The sequence below is a fragment of the Hemitrygon akajei genome, chromosome 19, assembly GCF_048418815.1.
Source record: "Hemitrygon akajei chromosome 19, sHemAka1.3, whole genome shotgun sequence".
Lineage (NCBI taxonomy): Eukaryota > Metazoa > Chordata > Chondrichthyes > Myliobatiformes > Dasyatidae > Hemitrygon > Hemitrygon akajei.
The window spans coordinates 19280046-19294924 of NC_133142.1; the positions used below are offsets into that span (position 1 = coordinate 19280046).

Consider the following 14879-nt stretch of genomic DNA (forward strand, 5'->3'; position numbering starts at 1 on the left):
TGTTAGCATTCATTTCAAAAGGTCTAGAATACAAGAGCAGGGATGTGATGCTGGGGCTTCATAAAGCACAACACCTTGACTGATGTGAACAGTTCTGGGCTCCTCATCAAAGAAGAAATGATCTGGCATTGGATAGGATTCAGAGGAGATTCACAAGGATGATCCTCGGAATTAAAGGGTTATCACAGGAGGAATGTTTGATGGCTCTGGGTCTGTACTCACTGGAATTTAGAAGGTTGAGGGGAGATCTCATTGAAACCTTTCAAATGCTGAAAGGCCTGGACAGAGTAGAAGTGGAAAGGATGTTTCCCTTGGTGGGAGAGCCTAGGACAAGAGGGCACAGCCTCAGGATAGAGGGGCGTCCATTTAAAACGGATGTAGAGAAATTTCTTTAGCAAGAGGGTGGTGAATTTGTTACCTCAGGCAGCTGTGGAGGCCAGGTTGTTGGGTGTAGTTAAGGCAGAGGTCGATAGGTTCTTGATTGAACACAGAATCGAGGGTATGGGGAGAAGGCCAGGGAGTGGGGCTGAGTGGGGGGGAAAAATCAGGCATGATTGAATGGCACAGCAGATTCAATGGGTCAAGTGGTCTAATTGTGCTCCTATGTCTTCCGGTCTTATGGGCATCAGTAGTAAATAAATTATTGGGAGATAGTCTAAGGGGCAGAAAGTATAAGTATTTGGATAGACGGGGCCTGATTATGGATGGACAACAAAGCTTTGTGCATGGTAAGTCATGCCTAACCAACCTTATCGAGTTTTTCAAGGAGTCAAGTTGGTGAAGGAAAAGTAGTGGACTTTGTCAGGCCTTTAATAAAGTTCAGCATAGGAGGCTGTTCCAGAAGGTTTAGTTACTTGGCATTCAGAATAAAGTAATGAATTAGATTCAACATTGGCTTAGTGGGAGAAGCCAGTGAATAGTAGTAGATCATTGCCCCTCTGGAGACCTGTGACTGGTGATGTGCCGCAGGTGCTGGTGCTGGGCCTGGGCCTGTTGATCTTTTCATCTATATTACGGTAAACTGAATCAGCAAATTTGTGGATTGAGGGTGTGGTGGACAGCAAGGAAGGAAGGCTATCAAAGCTTGCAGAGGAGTCTGGACCGCCTGGAAAAATCAGCTGAACATGGCAGACAGTGATGAGGTATCGCACTTTGGGAGGACAAACCAAAGTAGGACTTACATGCCGAATGATAGGGTACTTAGGACTGTGGTAGAACAAGGGAAATCTGGGAAGATAGATCTTGAATTCCTCAAAAGTGGTGTCACAGGTCGATAGGTTAAAAGGAGACCTTTTGGTACATTGGCCTTCATGTATCAGAGGACTGGCTACAGGAGGTGGGATGTCATGTTGAAATCATATAAGATGTTCCTGAGGCCAAATTTGCAGTATTGTGTGCAGTTCTGATCACTTACTACAGGAAAGATAGCAATAAGATTGAAAGAGTACAGAGAAAATGTACGATAATGTTGCTCGGTCTTGAGGACCTGACTTAAAGGGAAAGGTCAAGTATGTTAGGATTATATTCCCCGGAATGTAGGAAAATGAAGGGGAGATTTGTTAGAGGTATACAAAATTATGAAGGATATAGTTAGGGTAAATGCAAGCAGTCTTTTTTCCACTAATGTTGGGTAAGACGAGAACTAACGGTCATAAGTTAAAGGTGAAAGATGAAAGGGGAATCTGAGGGGGAATTTCCTCACTCAGCGGGTGGTGTGAGAGTAGAACAAGCTGCCAGTTGAAGTGGTTGATGCGGGTTTGATTGCAATTCTCAAGAGAAGGTTGGATAAGCATATGGAGGGCAGAATAGAAAATCGGTACAGACTAGATGGGCCGAAGGACTTGTATCTGCGCTGTAGTGCACTATGACTATGACCACAGGAAATGACCAGCTCTATACTTACGTCTGAACAAGACCACTGTTGGAACCTGCCTGAAATATCATACAAGGAACTTCAGGGCAAAAATGAAAAGTTAATTCTAGCCATGAAAGATTAAATATAAATGCAACTCTTTCATTTCAAATATTAGCATTGGCCTATTATTTAGATGAGTAAATTGAAACTGAAGTCTTGTTCACATTCTTGTGACTGTCATTGATGATCACAGTGTCACCCCAGAGGAAACCAGAAAGTGATCACCTGTCACTCTCCAATTAATTTCTTGGCCAGATGTTTACTGAGGGATTTTCAAGAACAAGGCTGACATTTAAAAACAAACATAATGAATTAAGTAATCAGAAATAAACTCTACATGGGGGATCATAGAGATCAAAAGCTTTCAAAGCAAAAAATTGTATTCACAGGAATTTTATCAAACAAAATATGATAACATACCATATTACAGCTTTTAGGAGAATTTTATAAGAGAAAATAGTAGTTGGAGAGGTTGAAAGTCTTGGGAGGAAGTTCTTGAATTATATGGCCTATATAAAGTTCAAAATTCAAAGTTCATTTATTATCAAAGTATGTATACATTGTACAACCTTGAGATCCGTCTTCAAATGAGCAGATAAGAAACAAAGAAACCCAAAAGAACCCATTTTTAAAAAGACAGTTGAACACCCAATGTGCAGAGAGAGAAAAAAGCAAACCATGCAAACAATAAACGCAAATAGCGTTCTGAACTGACGTTCACAAAGAGAGCCCGAGAAAAGTGGAAAAGTGAAAAAGTGGAGGCTAAAATTAGAGGAATGCAGAGATGTGAGGCACGTATTGGGGCAGGTTACAGAAAGAGAGAGAAAGGAGAAACTAAAATATAAGGAATTTTTTAAGCAAGATATCGTTTAGTTGAAGCTACAGTAGATCAGCAAGTACACATAGATGGTTGAAATAAGGCAGATTAAAACACCGACAGAGAATTTACAATGACACTGTTCATAGAAAATAAAAAGACCAAGGCAGGAGTGTTGGAACAGTGAAGAAGCGTTAGAGCAATGGATGAGGGCTTCGAAGGTAACATGACGGTAAAGTCAATAGACAGTTTAAGCAATGGTGCCAAAGCTTTACTCAACAGGGTTTGAATCAGGCTTCAGACAGATATCAGAAAGAGGGAGTCACCTTGTATGGACAGACATTGCGCAGCACGTCAGCAAGATGTGTGTGTGTTTATTTCTTTACCTTGTTATTGTTTGCACGATTTGTTCTTTCATTTTTATACATTGGGTGTTTGACAGTCTTTGCAGTGCGGGTTTTTTTTTTAAATGGGTTCTATTGTGTTTCTTTGGTTTGTGACTGTTACGAACGTGCCGCAACTCTGAGGGGCCGAAGGGTACAAAGTCGGCCCCCTCCTTTTTGAGAGTCGCAAGATCGCTATTAATTCGGGTCTGGGACCCAGGAAATGAGAGAGAATCCACAAGGTTTGGAATGTGTCCTGGCCTCAGCGAAACAAAGCCACTGATAACGGCCATTGTCTCTTGGAGACGGAATTGTGTATTGAGTACTGTACTATTCATTGAAGCCCCTCAGGGGACGACCAGAGTGGGCTGGTTGAGGGATTGCATCATCCCAACCTGATTGACATCTGAGACCCCGTGAGTAAGGATAAAAGAGGGTCTGGGGAACAACCCCTTCAGACGCACCAGGAGAAACGCTAGAAATCCCATGACAGCGTTTAATAGCGACAGCCGGTGGGGGCTCGTGTGCGTCCTTCCCTTGCCTGGGATGGGTGGGCTTACAACAGAAGAACGGCTTAGCTAAAGGAAAGGCCACAAGTGAACGGCCACACCAACGAGACTCCGACGGATCGAAATCATAAAAGGAAAAGCAGGCAAGTTTTTCTCCAAATCGCTCTCTCTCTCTCCAACCATTGCAAACCCAGTGGTCCCCAAAGGCTGCAGCCTGCATGAACTGAGTGAACTTTATATTTCCATCGGACAATACATTATCCCCTAGACAACGATAGAGCTTATTTCTTATTGATTATTATTATACCTGCACTTTTAGATTTAGTATTGACGACGTATATTATCTGTATATTTGCATTGATAGTATTTGTGTGTATTTTTACTAATAAATACTGTTAAAAATAGTACCATCAGACTTCAACGGACCTCTCTATCTTTGCTGGTAAGTGACCCAGTTACGGGGTTCGTAACAGTGACTGCCTGCGAGGAGATGAATCTCAAGCTTGTATAAAGTAGATACTTTGACGATAAATATTCTTTGAACTTTGAAGATACCTGAGGAAACTGGTGCTGTGTTAGAGAATGACTCTGAACTAAGCAGGATGTAAATGGAAAACAGGAAGAAATTGAAAATACTTCCTGTGGGACCCCCTGAGGCAATAATGCAGTAAAGGGAAGAAAAATCATTAGAGATGATTCTTTGGCTATGAATGATTGCAACATATTTTATAAATCATGAATAATGCTTTTAATGACTACGAATCAGTACCAAGTGGATACGGTCTCAATGATAACCCTGAGGAATAAAAGGGACAGTTGAACTCTATAATTCCTCCACTTAAGCTTATTAGAATGAGTATTATTTTTAAAATTTCACTGCTAGGAGTTAATGATACATAAACTAACAACAATTAAAAGAGAATTAGGTACAAAGCTAAGATTTGCACAGTAGCATAGTGTGATAGCATGGTAGTGTAGTGCTTTACAGTACCAGCAACACAGAATCAACTCCTGGCGCTGCCTGTGAGGAGTCTGTACATTCTCCCTGTGACCCTATGTCCACGTGGGTTTCCTCTGGGAGCTCTGGTTTCCTGCCATGGTCCAAACATGTACCAGTTCGTATGTTAAATTGTCATTGTAAAGTGTCCCACGATTAGACTAGGGATTGAAAAATTGAATAAAAAATTGGCTTAAAGGAAGAAAGCAGAGGGTAGTTATGGAGGTCGGTGACTAGTGGAGTGCCACAGGGATCTGTCCTGGGACCCCTGCTATTTGTGATTGTTATAAATGACCTGGATGTAGAGGCAGAAGGACGGGTGAGTAAGTTTGCCGATGACACGAAGACTGGAGGAGTTGTGGACAGAGCTGTAGGTTGTTGAAGGTTACAAGAGGATATAGACAAGATGCAGAGTTGGGCAGAAAAATGGAAGATGGAGTTCAATCCGGACAAGTGTGAGGTGATGCATTTTGGAAGGACAAACCAGAAGACAGAGTACAGGATTAATGGTCAGTTACCTAAGAGTGTGGATGAACAAAGGGACCTTGGGGTTCAAATCCATACATCCCTCAAAGTTGCTGCACAGGTTGATAGGGTAGTTAAGAAGGCCTATGGGATGTTAGGCTTCATTAACAGGGGGATTGAGTTCAAGAGTAGCGAGGTCATGTTGCAACTCTACAAATCTCTGGTGAGACCGCACTTAAGAGTATTGTGTTCAATTCTGGTCACCTCATTATAGGAAGGATGTGGAAGCTATGGAGAGGGTGCAGAGGAGATTTACCAGGATGTTGCCTGGTTTGGAGAACAAGTCATATGAAGCAAGGTTAGCAGAGCTGGGACTTTTCTCTTTGGAACGTAGAAGAATGAGAGGGGACTTGATAGAGGTCTACAAGATTATGAGAGGCATAGATAGGGTGGATAGTCAGTACCTGTTTCCCAGGGCACCAATAGCAAACACCAGAGGGCATATGTACAAAATTAAGGGAGGGAAGTTTAGGGGAGACATCAGGGGTAAGTTTTTTTACACAGAGGGTTGTGAGTGCCTGGAATGACTTGCCAGGGATGGTGATGGAGGCTAAAACATTAGGGGTATTTAAGAGCCTCTTGGACAGGCACATGGATGAAAGAAAAATGGAGGGTTATGGGGTAGTGTGGGTTGAGTACTTTTTTTAAGGATTATATGGGTCAGCACAACATGGAGGGCTGAAGGGCCTGTACTGTGCTGTAGTGTTCTATGGTTCTATGAATTGGGGGATTGCTGGGCAGTGCAACATGAAGGGCCAGAAGGGCCTATTCCTCACTGTATCTCAATCAATCAATCAATCAATAAAATTCTGGTGGACATACAGAGTAGCCAATGTAAGTATATCTTGCAGGTGATATTAGCTAGAGTGTAACACTCTGTGCTACCATTGCTGATGCTTCCCCCTTCATATGCCATCACCCTCACCTCTGTGCTGTTTTAAAGATACTGAAAGACATGAAAACAGACTGATTCACCATAACTCTTTCCTCCTTGTATTGCTGTCCCAAACACATGAGAATCATGGAAAAGTAAGGACTGAACATCTTTGCAAACCTGTGCATACCTGCCATGCCTACAATTGCACTGTCAAAGAAAATTACCAAAATCACAGTAGGCAGTTATTCATAAGACAACAAAATCGTTCATAAATCTGGAAGTTCTAGCACATGGTGAGTTTAAAGGGCAGTTTTCTTACCATTTCAGCCTCAGTATTATTCAGAATTTGTGGATAGATTCTGAACAGGTGAAGAACAATTCTGTCCAGCAGCTTCTCGCTCAGCGTACCCTCACTTGTTAGAAACTCTTTATCTTTGTCCAACCGGCTACAGTAGTCTATAAAATACCACAACCTCGGCATTTAGCTGCACAACATCAGTGAACAAATAGAGTCAAGTTTATCACGTTGTCGATAAATAGTTCAGAGTTTAGATACCGGCAGTTGGAAGGCAAGAGCAGGATGTTTAGTGGCAAATGTGACATAACTTCAGTGTTCTGCATACCAGTGTGACCTGTGGTAGATCACTATCTAAACTGTCACCATCTCAGTGTTAACCCTTTAGTCCAGATGGACAAAATGAATGGAAACAACTCAGGATAACCTAGTTTACAATAAAACAGGAGCTTCTAGAAAGTGAAAACCAACCTGTATCACATTTAAAGCCAAGTATAGAAGAGAAAAAAAAACAAAAACAGGGGCAAACATGTATTGACATTTGACTATATTAAAACTACAACTTCTAGTGATTTTGAAATCATCCCAAGTTATCATCCCAGTCCCAATGAAGGGTCTCAGCTCGAAATGTCGACTGTTTACTCTTCTCTATAGATGCTGCCTGGCCTGCTGAGTTCCTCCGGCATTTTGTGTGTGTTGCTTTGGATTTTCTCATGTTCCAGGCTGTCTTTGCCCACCGGTCCATGTACACTCATTTCCGGAAGGTTGTATAGTTTTTAGGTACATTGACCAACAAGCACAGTTAGAATCCCCGGATGCTGCCTGACCTGCTGAGTTCCTGCGGCATTTTCGTGTGTGGCAAAACCAATGGCTGAATGTTGACTGATGAGGAAAGCCGCTACATTCTTCGTGATTTACTTGGTTGGCACCGACAGCTGATGTCTGAAGGTGGTTGAAACACAGAAGCAAGACAGCAGTGATCTAGGTTTCATTTCGAGGGCTTCAGGGAGCTTCACTCGGCTGGTTGCTCATCTAACCTCAGGTGGTTTTCAGTTATCCACCATACCCTGAGTGAGAATTCCTGTCGTACCATTTAACAGAGTGAAACCTCAAAACAAGTAGAGGTGCATTTTGTATCCACACTGTCTTCCAAAGGATTTGCTTTCACAGTTTCATTTAACTGATCCCTTAGGTCCAAATATAAATGGTATTCATTTCACCATTCTGAACTCAAGTGTTCTTTCTACAGACAAATAAATTTATCCCAGGACCCATGCGGAATTACAGCAAGGTGACCTCAGAAAAACTAAATGCAAATAACTCACTCTGAATTGCAGAACTGCAAAGACGATTTATATATTAAAAAAAAACAACCTAAGAAAGAGGAGCAGGAGTATGCATCTAGCCCCTTAAGGTCATTCTGCCTTTCATCAAGATCACAGCTAATTTACTACTTCAAATACCATTTTCCCACCCTATTCCTAAATCGCACAGTTCTTTTAATGTCTGAAAAGTATTGATCTCTGCTCTGAATGCATTAATGAGCCTTCAATCTCTCATGCAGAGAGAACTGTACAGATTTATTAGGCTTTGAGTGAAGAAATTCATTTGCTCCTTCAATGTCCTACCCTTTCTTTTAGGCAGTGACCCCACCCTCCTTAGTCATTGAACTTCCTCCTCATGTCTACTCTTTTCCCTCATTAGAAAGATGCAGGAATTGTCCTGCAAGCTAGATCAATTGTATTTAGCTAATACACAGAGGTCCAAAATGCTCTTTAATCGGTGAAAGATAATGCCCGCTATCTGTAGCTAGGCAATATCTGCTATGCTTGTGAAAGCCCATGTGGAAATGGCTGTGTCTGCAGAAGGTAGGCTTGTCTAGCTGCATTAGGCAACATTGTAAGTAGAGAGTAGCACATTCCACTGTTATTCAGATCTCTTTTTTTTAATTAATTTTTCAATATTCAGTTCCTGCTGGCCAGCGTTCATTACTCATCCTTAATAACTCCTGAGAAGATGATGGAGACTGTTTCTCTGAGCAGCTGCAGCTTTGCTTGTGTTGATGGGTAAGATTTTAGACCCACTGACCATTACTAGCCAGGGAATAGAGAGTTCGTGGGAAGGATGAATAACAGAAAGACATGGCTAAGCCCCATTTCCTCCAGGAGTTCCACAACTTTGCCCTAGGGTCTAGAGGCTGGCGTGCCTCAATGACCCTGAGAGCTATGTTGGCTGGAATCGGGGCCTTGTGCTTCCACTCTTGGTAGGGCCACCCTTGCCAAGCAGGTCAAAGGGTAGAGGTCAGTGATCCACCAGTCTTCCAGGTTCGGGGATTCAGCTCAGGGCTAACAACCCTGACCGGTCAGAAAAAAAAACAGTTGTGGAAACAGCAATGAAAAATCTTATGTCTGCGTGCGACAGTATTCCTGAGCCTCCACCTGTGATTTGCATGACCGACAGTAGTGAAAACCGAGAAGCCCTGAACACTGCCAAATGGCCAAAGGCAGCAATGGAGGACCGTCACTGCTACCCTAAATGCCAGCAGCGTTTCAGGCAGTGACTAACTCTGGCTAAGCTCACCTTCTGCCGACACAGACACTTTCACAAGAACACTGATTAGCTGGAGATGGTGGGCACTATCCATACTCTTTCATGCCTTAAAGACCCTATATGACCACTGTGTCTTAGCTAAACACAATTGATCTAGTTTCCGGAACAATTCCTGCATTTCTCTGATAAGTTTTTTTTGGAAAATATCACAATTTTCCATAAAAAGGGTCACGAGTTAAAAATCAAATGCAGCTATAAGTTGCATAAAGTTCAGTTGTTCTCTTACTTGCTCAGAAATTTAAGCAGTCTATGCTTACCTGTACTACAACCACCACAATGCTCAGGTGTGGACTATTAAGGGGTAGGTTACATTCATGCCACACAAACCCTACGCATTGACCAACTCTGACAAGAGAGAAACCAACTATCTACCCATACCATTAAAGGCGTCACCGAGACCCCACCATTAACATCCTGGTCATCACCACCGACCAGAAACTCAGCTGGATCTGTCAGGTAAATATTGTTGCAACAAAGACCGGGGCGGGGGGGGGGGGGGGGGGGAGGCAGAGTAGCCTACAGCGATTTGCTCACCTCCTGACAGCCCAAAACCTTGCCACGTGTAATAAAAATAAAGTTAGCATCATGTGTTACACTCCACCTGCCTGGACCTCCACAATACTTAGAAAACTAGATGGCATCCTGACCAACATCCCAGCCACCATTTTATACATTAATTCCATCTCTGGTGCAACGTGTATCATCTACTCAAAGTCCTGCAGTTAGTCACAAGGGCTACTCCAACACCACCTCCCAACCCATGAAGCCCACCACCGAAAGGAATATGGAAGAAGGTGCACGCCAACACTGACACCTGTAGGTGCCCCTCCGAGTCTCCGGCCATTCTAACCTGGAAATACATCACTTTTCCCTCACTGCAAGAGGGCCTAATTCCGACAAGCAAGACTGCAGCGGTTCAGGGCAACAGTCTTCTCAGGGGCAATCAGGGATAAGTATTGAATGCTAAAAAGTTAATGTAAAAAAAGAGATCTGAATAACAACAAATCTCATACTAGAACAACTTACTTGCTACTAAGAGTGGAAAGTGTTACTCTCTACTTAGTAGTAGGCAGCCATCGATACCTGGGCATCATGGGTTTGCGCCTCTGGTGGACTGTGTCCTCTCCAAGGCACAAGGCTGGGCGGAAAGATTTGAAGAACCGGCTGTTGCCCACGCAGCGGGTTCCCCCTGATGTAGTCCCAGGGAAAGGCAAGCGCCGATACAGCTATACAGCTTGGCACCAGTGTCGTCACAGAGGTTGCCAGAGTGAAGTTGTAAACAACATCAAACTGCCTTAGGGACCCCGGCTCCAGATTTCTTCCTCGGGGTTTACTCCCGAAGCCTTTCCCATGGGTGGGTATGGTTGCAAGGCAGCGGAGGTTTAAAATCAGCGTTTTCCTTCTCCGAGGCGGGCTGCCGTCCAAGGCTGATGAGCCCCACCTGCCCGAAGCAACTGGTTTTGAGGCACCAGTGGTCTGCCTTTGCCCCTTGTTGGCAGGAACAGTTCCGCCGGGCCTAGTAGCTAAGCCACACGTTGAGGCCACAAGTTGGACTTGGTTGTCAGAGGCTGTTCAAGATGCATACTATTTGGAGTACTTTATAGGTAGTGGGGGCTTATCCTCTCTACTTACGGTGTTGTTTAATACAGTGAGCAGCAAAATTGTAAAAAAAAAATCACATTAGACAACCCTGGGCAAAATAAATTTAAATCAACAAGGCAGGGCTGGAGGAATGTATTCATTGAAAGCAATGCTTTGGAGTTAGAGGATGTACGGGCTCAGCTTTCCTCTCCTGACTGGAACTGTGTCGTGTCCAGGAAGCTAAGGTCTGAACTGGAATCTGTTTTTACGCCCAAAATATACGGCCAAAGGAAATCCATGTCTTATGCTCACCCATGACAAACGGCTGTTTGTGCAGAAGTTTCTCACTAAAGGTAAAATCAGGTACACTCCTCCAAACACTGCTCTCATAAAAGAACCTGGAATCATGGAGCTATAATAAATGGTGTATTGTGGCTCACTGCTGTACACAGATTACCTTTTTTTTGTTGATCAATTTAAAATCCAGTGGAATAGTTTTCAGCCAATTTGTAAATTTGTACTTCGGATCAAACAATCAGGTTGAAAGCTACTCCAAAAATGGATAGGACTGCAGCAAAGAATGGTGAGTTCCAATTAAAGTAAATACAACAGATTAAATTGCAAGCTCTCAATTTAGCTCCTATAAATCCCCATTTATTTATATATCATTAGTGTTGGCCAGAAGCTTGCAACTTAATTGCAAAATCTGTACAGGGGGAAAAGTACATGTATGTAGGATCCATTTTAAATAATCCTCAATACTCAAAGATAACTGCAGCCTGTTCTCATTGCACCTGTGTGTTACCTAGCTTGTTTATAAAATGCACAAAAACATTTTAAAAACAGACCAATAAGGTCATTTGTTTTATCCGTTGCATTGGCAACAGGCAGACAAGTGCTATCACACCTACACAGCTCTGATTCCAAGATGCCTACCAAGCTGAGGGACATGGGCATCGAGTTAGTATTCCAACAGAGGAAAAAGTGGCCAAAAAGATTTACTGCTATGGTGATATATCGCTGATTCTGCAAGCCCTTCCTATGTCTTTCTTAGTGTTTTCTCCCAACACTCTCTCCCCTTATCTCTACATTTCTCAATATATCCCTTCCTTGGCCTCTCCCTCAATGAGGAGCAGTTTGAGTATCAGGTTTAAGTTATATTTAGAACACGAGCTTAACAAGGTATCAAAGTGTATGTTTCGGATATTCTTCAACTGGGTGAGACTCAATTAAAAACCCAATACATTTAATTTCTCTTTACACTTCCTCCCCTACTTAACTTCCCCGGCTACCTTCCACTTTACATGTCAAACTGTAGCTGAGCATATTCAGCAAGGGTTTGCAGTTCAGCTCATGATCTTCAACAGACCCCAGGCCCCTGCTATTGGTCAATTGACACAGTTCTCATTCCCATGTTAAATGCTTCAGCCTTCTGTAATCTCTTAAGGACCCTTCTTCCATGCAACTTTGACTGCCCCATTGCTCCCATGCAGTGCCGCATGAATGTGCAGGATGATTCAGCTATGGACATCACATATTTCCTGAGCAACAAGGCCATTGGAAAGCTGGCAGTGTGAGAGATAATGTTCTCAGATTTATGCTCTGTGGAGCAGCAGACATCCTCTGGAAGCATGCTTCAGTAATTCTGGTAGTGTGTTGGGAGGACAGATCACTGTACTGTTGTGAGACCCCTGATGTCCGTTTGTACACTGTAATCCTCAGCCATCACATCAAAAGTCCAAACTTCCACTGCAATACCCAAGAGATCAGCTGGTTGCTCTCTGTGCTCAAGGATATGATCAGTACTTTAAATCTGCCAGAGTTTTGAGTGACATGCAAGCATTGATTACCTCTCCAAATTGTTGGAAAAGGGAACCCAGCTTGGTCGTTCCGTTTCCCGCATCTCTTTGACCATCAAGCACTGCTCGAGTCCGTAATGACATTAAGGGACACTTCCATCAATGGCATGATGACATTAAGGGGCACTTCCATCAATGGCATGATGACGTTAAGGGACACTTCCATCAATGGTATGATGACGTTAAGGGACACTTCCATCAATGGCATGATGACGTTAAGGGACACTTCCATCAATGGCATGATGACGTTAAGGGAAGACCACTAGTTACTGGCAGCCAACCATTAACTTCCATGCATCTTCAGAGGTCTATTCCAACAAATGGCATTGTAACATTTTTGGAATTGGAAAAAGTGGCAATAAGGAATGCCTCACATAGTCTGGTTCAGCAGATTCCACTATCATTTCTCTCAGGTGTTTTTTAATCTGTTAATTTGAACTCAGACTGCTCCCTACTTCCATTTACCATCCAACGTGTAACAGGTTCTACTTGATCTGGGTACCCTCCAATCTGCTAGTATGAATATCGATTTCTCCATCCAGTGCACAAATCTCCCCCTCTCTATTCCACACTCTGACCTTTTACTTCTCTCCTGCCTAATATTTCCCCCGGGTCCCCTCCTCCTCCTCCTCTTCCTCCTGCAGTCCACTCCCCTCTCTGGTTCTTTCTTGTCCAGCACTTGATCTTTCTGATCCACGTGACTTCACCTATCACCTTCAAACCTCTTCAACCCCCCCTACACCTTTTTATTCTGGCATCTCTCCCCCCCCCTTCCTACTCAGTTCAGAAGAAGGGTCTTTTCCATAGACGCTGCCTGACCTGCTGAGTCTCTCCAGCATTTTGTGTGTGTTGCTTTGCTTTTCCAGCCTGTGCAGACTTTCTAGTGTTTGTAAAAGATTTTATATGCAGTTTAAATTATTGCTTCCTCCCTTTCCACAGATGCTACCTGAGTGTTTTTTTTTGCATCTTCTGTTATTATTTCAAATTATTGCTAAATGGGTTGAAACCAATTTCTGGTGAAAAACTGATTGGTACTCCTAGCCCAATGTGTGGAAATGGCAACGCTGCAGGAGCATAAATTACTCTCTTTACAAGTTCTCCACACTAGTTTACAACCGCAATGCTTTCCTCCTTGCCTTTGTACACATTACTGAAACTACCAATTAGTTGTCTAAGGAATGAATTAATTTTACGTGGAGGGTCAGCAATCTCCAGCTGCTTTTGTCTCCGTTCACATGCCCACTCACGTTACACGATTGTTCGGAAATGTTCCTTAACGTCATTATGCGGTTGGGATGTCTACACGATTCGGCTCTCCGCCAGTTGCCGTTTGTTTGCCGGTGTGGCTTGAGAGCGTGTGTGGAACTGGGTGGGGCGGACTATTAGCCTTTGCAGTACGCCAGAAGTTTAGTCTGAAGCCCGAGCCAGCTGCTCTGAGGTTTAACGCAAAGGAAACAGTAGACTAGTGTTGCAACTCGAGCGGTAATGACGGGGCTGTCCGGTGTCAAGGTTAAACGGGACGCTGGGGGCGAAAGCGCGGAAGAGTCAGCGACGGGCGGGGTTGGAATTGGGAAGTAAGGATGGGGAACGAGCAGTAGTGTTGAAGGTGGTGGGGTCGAGCCACCTCAACCACCCTCCTCCTCGCCTCCCTCATGTCCTTGCCCTTCCTTCGCCCCTCTCCCGGCAGTCCGCGAGAAAGAAGCGAGGCGCAGCGGGGGGAAGAGTCGCTCGCTGTTCGTGACTGTAACGTGTGAGACGGTCACTCGAGGGGAGGGCAAGCTCCAGCCTTCACCGGAGACCGGGAGACCGGGTGCCCGGGGCCAGCACTGACCTGCCATGGCGCTGCTTGCTCGGCCGCTCCCGACTTCCGCGTTTCCTTTGCTCTTGGCGAGGAGCAGCCCCGCCTCACGGTGTCGGCTTACAGCCTCGGCAAGCAAACACGACCCTGCCCGACGGCCATGGATCGCAGCGGGCAGACTCCCGTGTGCGAGTGGGGAGATCAGATTTCCAAAAAAAACACAAAAACTTGTTTAAAAACTGGTGGATGAGTGTGTCACAGGGAAGAGAGAATGTGCGTTGTATTTGAAGTACTGAACCACTAGAGGCCGACCTGGTGGAAAAACGTTTTCTATGCGGGCCTCCAACAGTTATTCTCTGATCCCAGGGATCAGGCCACTTAGACCACAAACCAAGCCGTGCAAAAGGACAAAAACAAGGGCGATGTCATATCATTTCTTCCACTTGCTTGGTCCTATAGCGCGTACCTTGCAACTAGTACACGATATAAATTCTTAAGGTGTATGTCAGCCAGATGTTTTGGAAGCTTTCTGATCTTAATGTCGTTAGGCGGGCCTCTGAAAGGGGCTACTTTACAATAAAAGTTGTTTTGTTATAATAAGCGGAATAAAGTCACAAAAAATGTTTAATTCACGAGTTTTCTGCAGTCTTTGTTTACTCCCCAGGACAATAGGAAAAGAACCAAAGTTCAGTTTCCTTAATTTGAAACCACTC

At 43.9% G+C, this 14879-nt stretch overlaps 1 protein-coding gene across 1 annotated transcript in view; it reads right to left on the bottom strand.

Annotated features, from left to right (window-relative positions):
* card19 (caspase recruitment domain family, member 19) overlaps positions 1-14517 on the bottom strand; it is a 28927-nt gene extending 14410 nt beyond the window's left edge. Inside the window, exons 1-2 of the mRNA XM_073072190.1 lie at positions 14200-14517; positions 6343-6479 (exon numbers count right to left, since the gene is read on the bottom strand). Of these exons, the coding sequence (XP_072928291.1) occupies positions 6343-6479; positions 14200-14206 (144 nt within the window). The 5' untranslated portion in view covers positions 14207-14517. The remainder of the gene's footprint in view (positions 1-6342; positions 6480-14199) is intronic.
* Between the last annotated feature and the right edge of the window lie 362 nt (positions 14518-14879).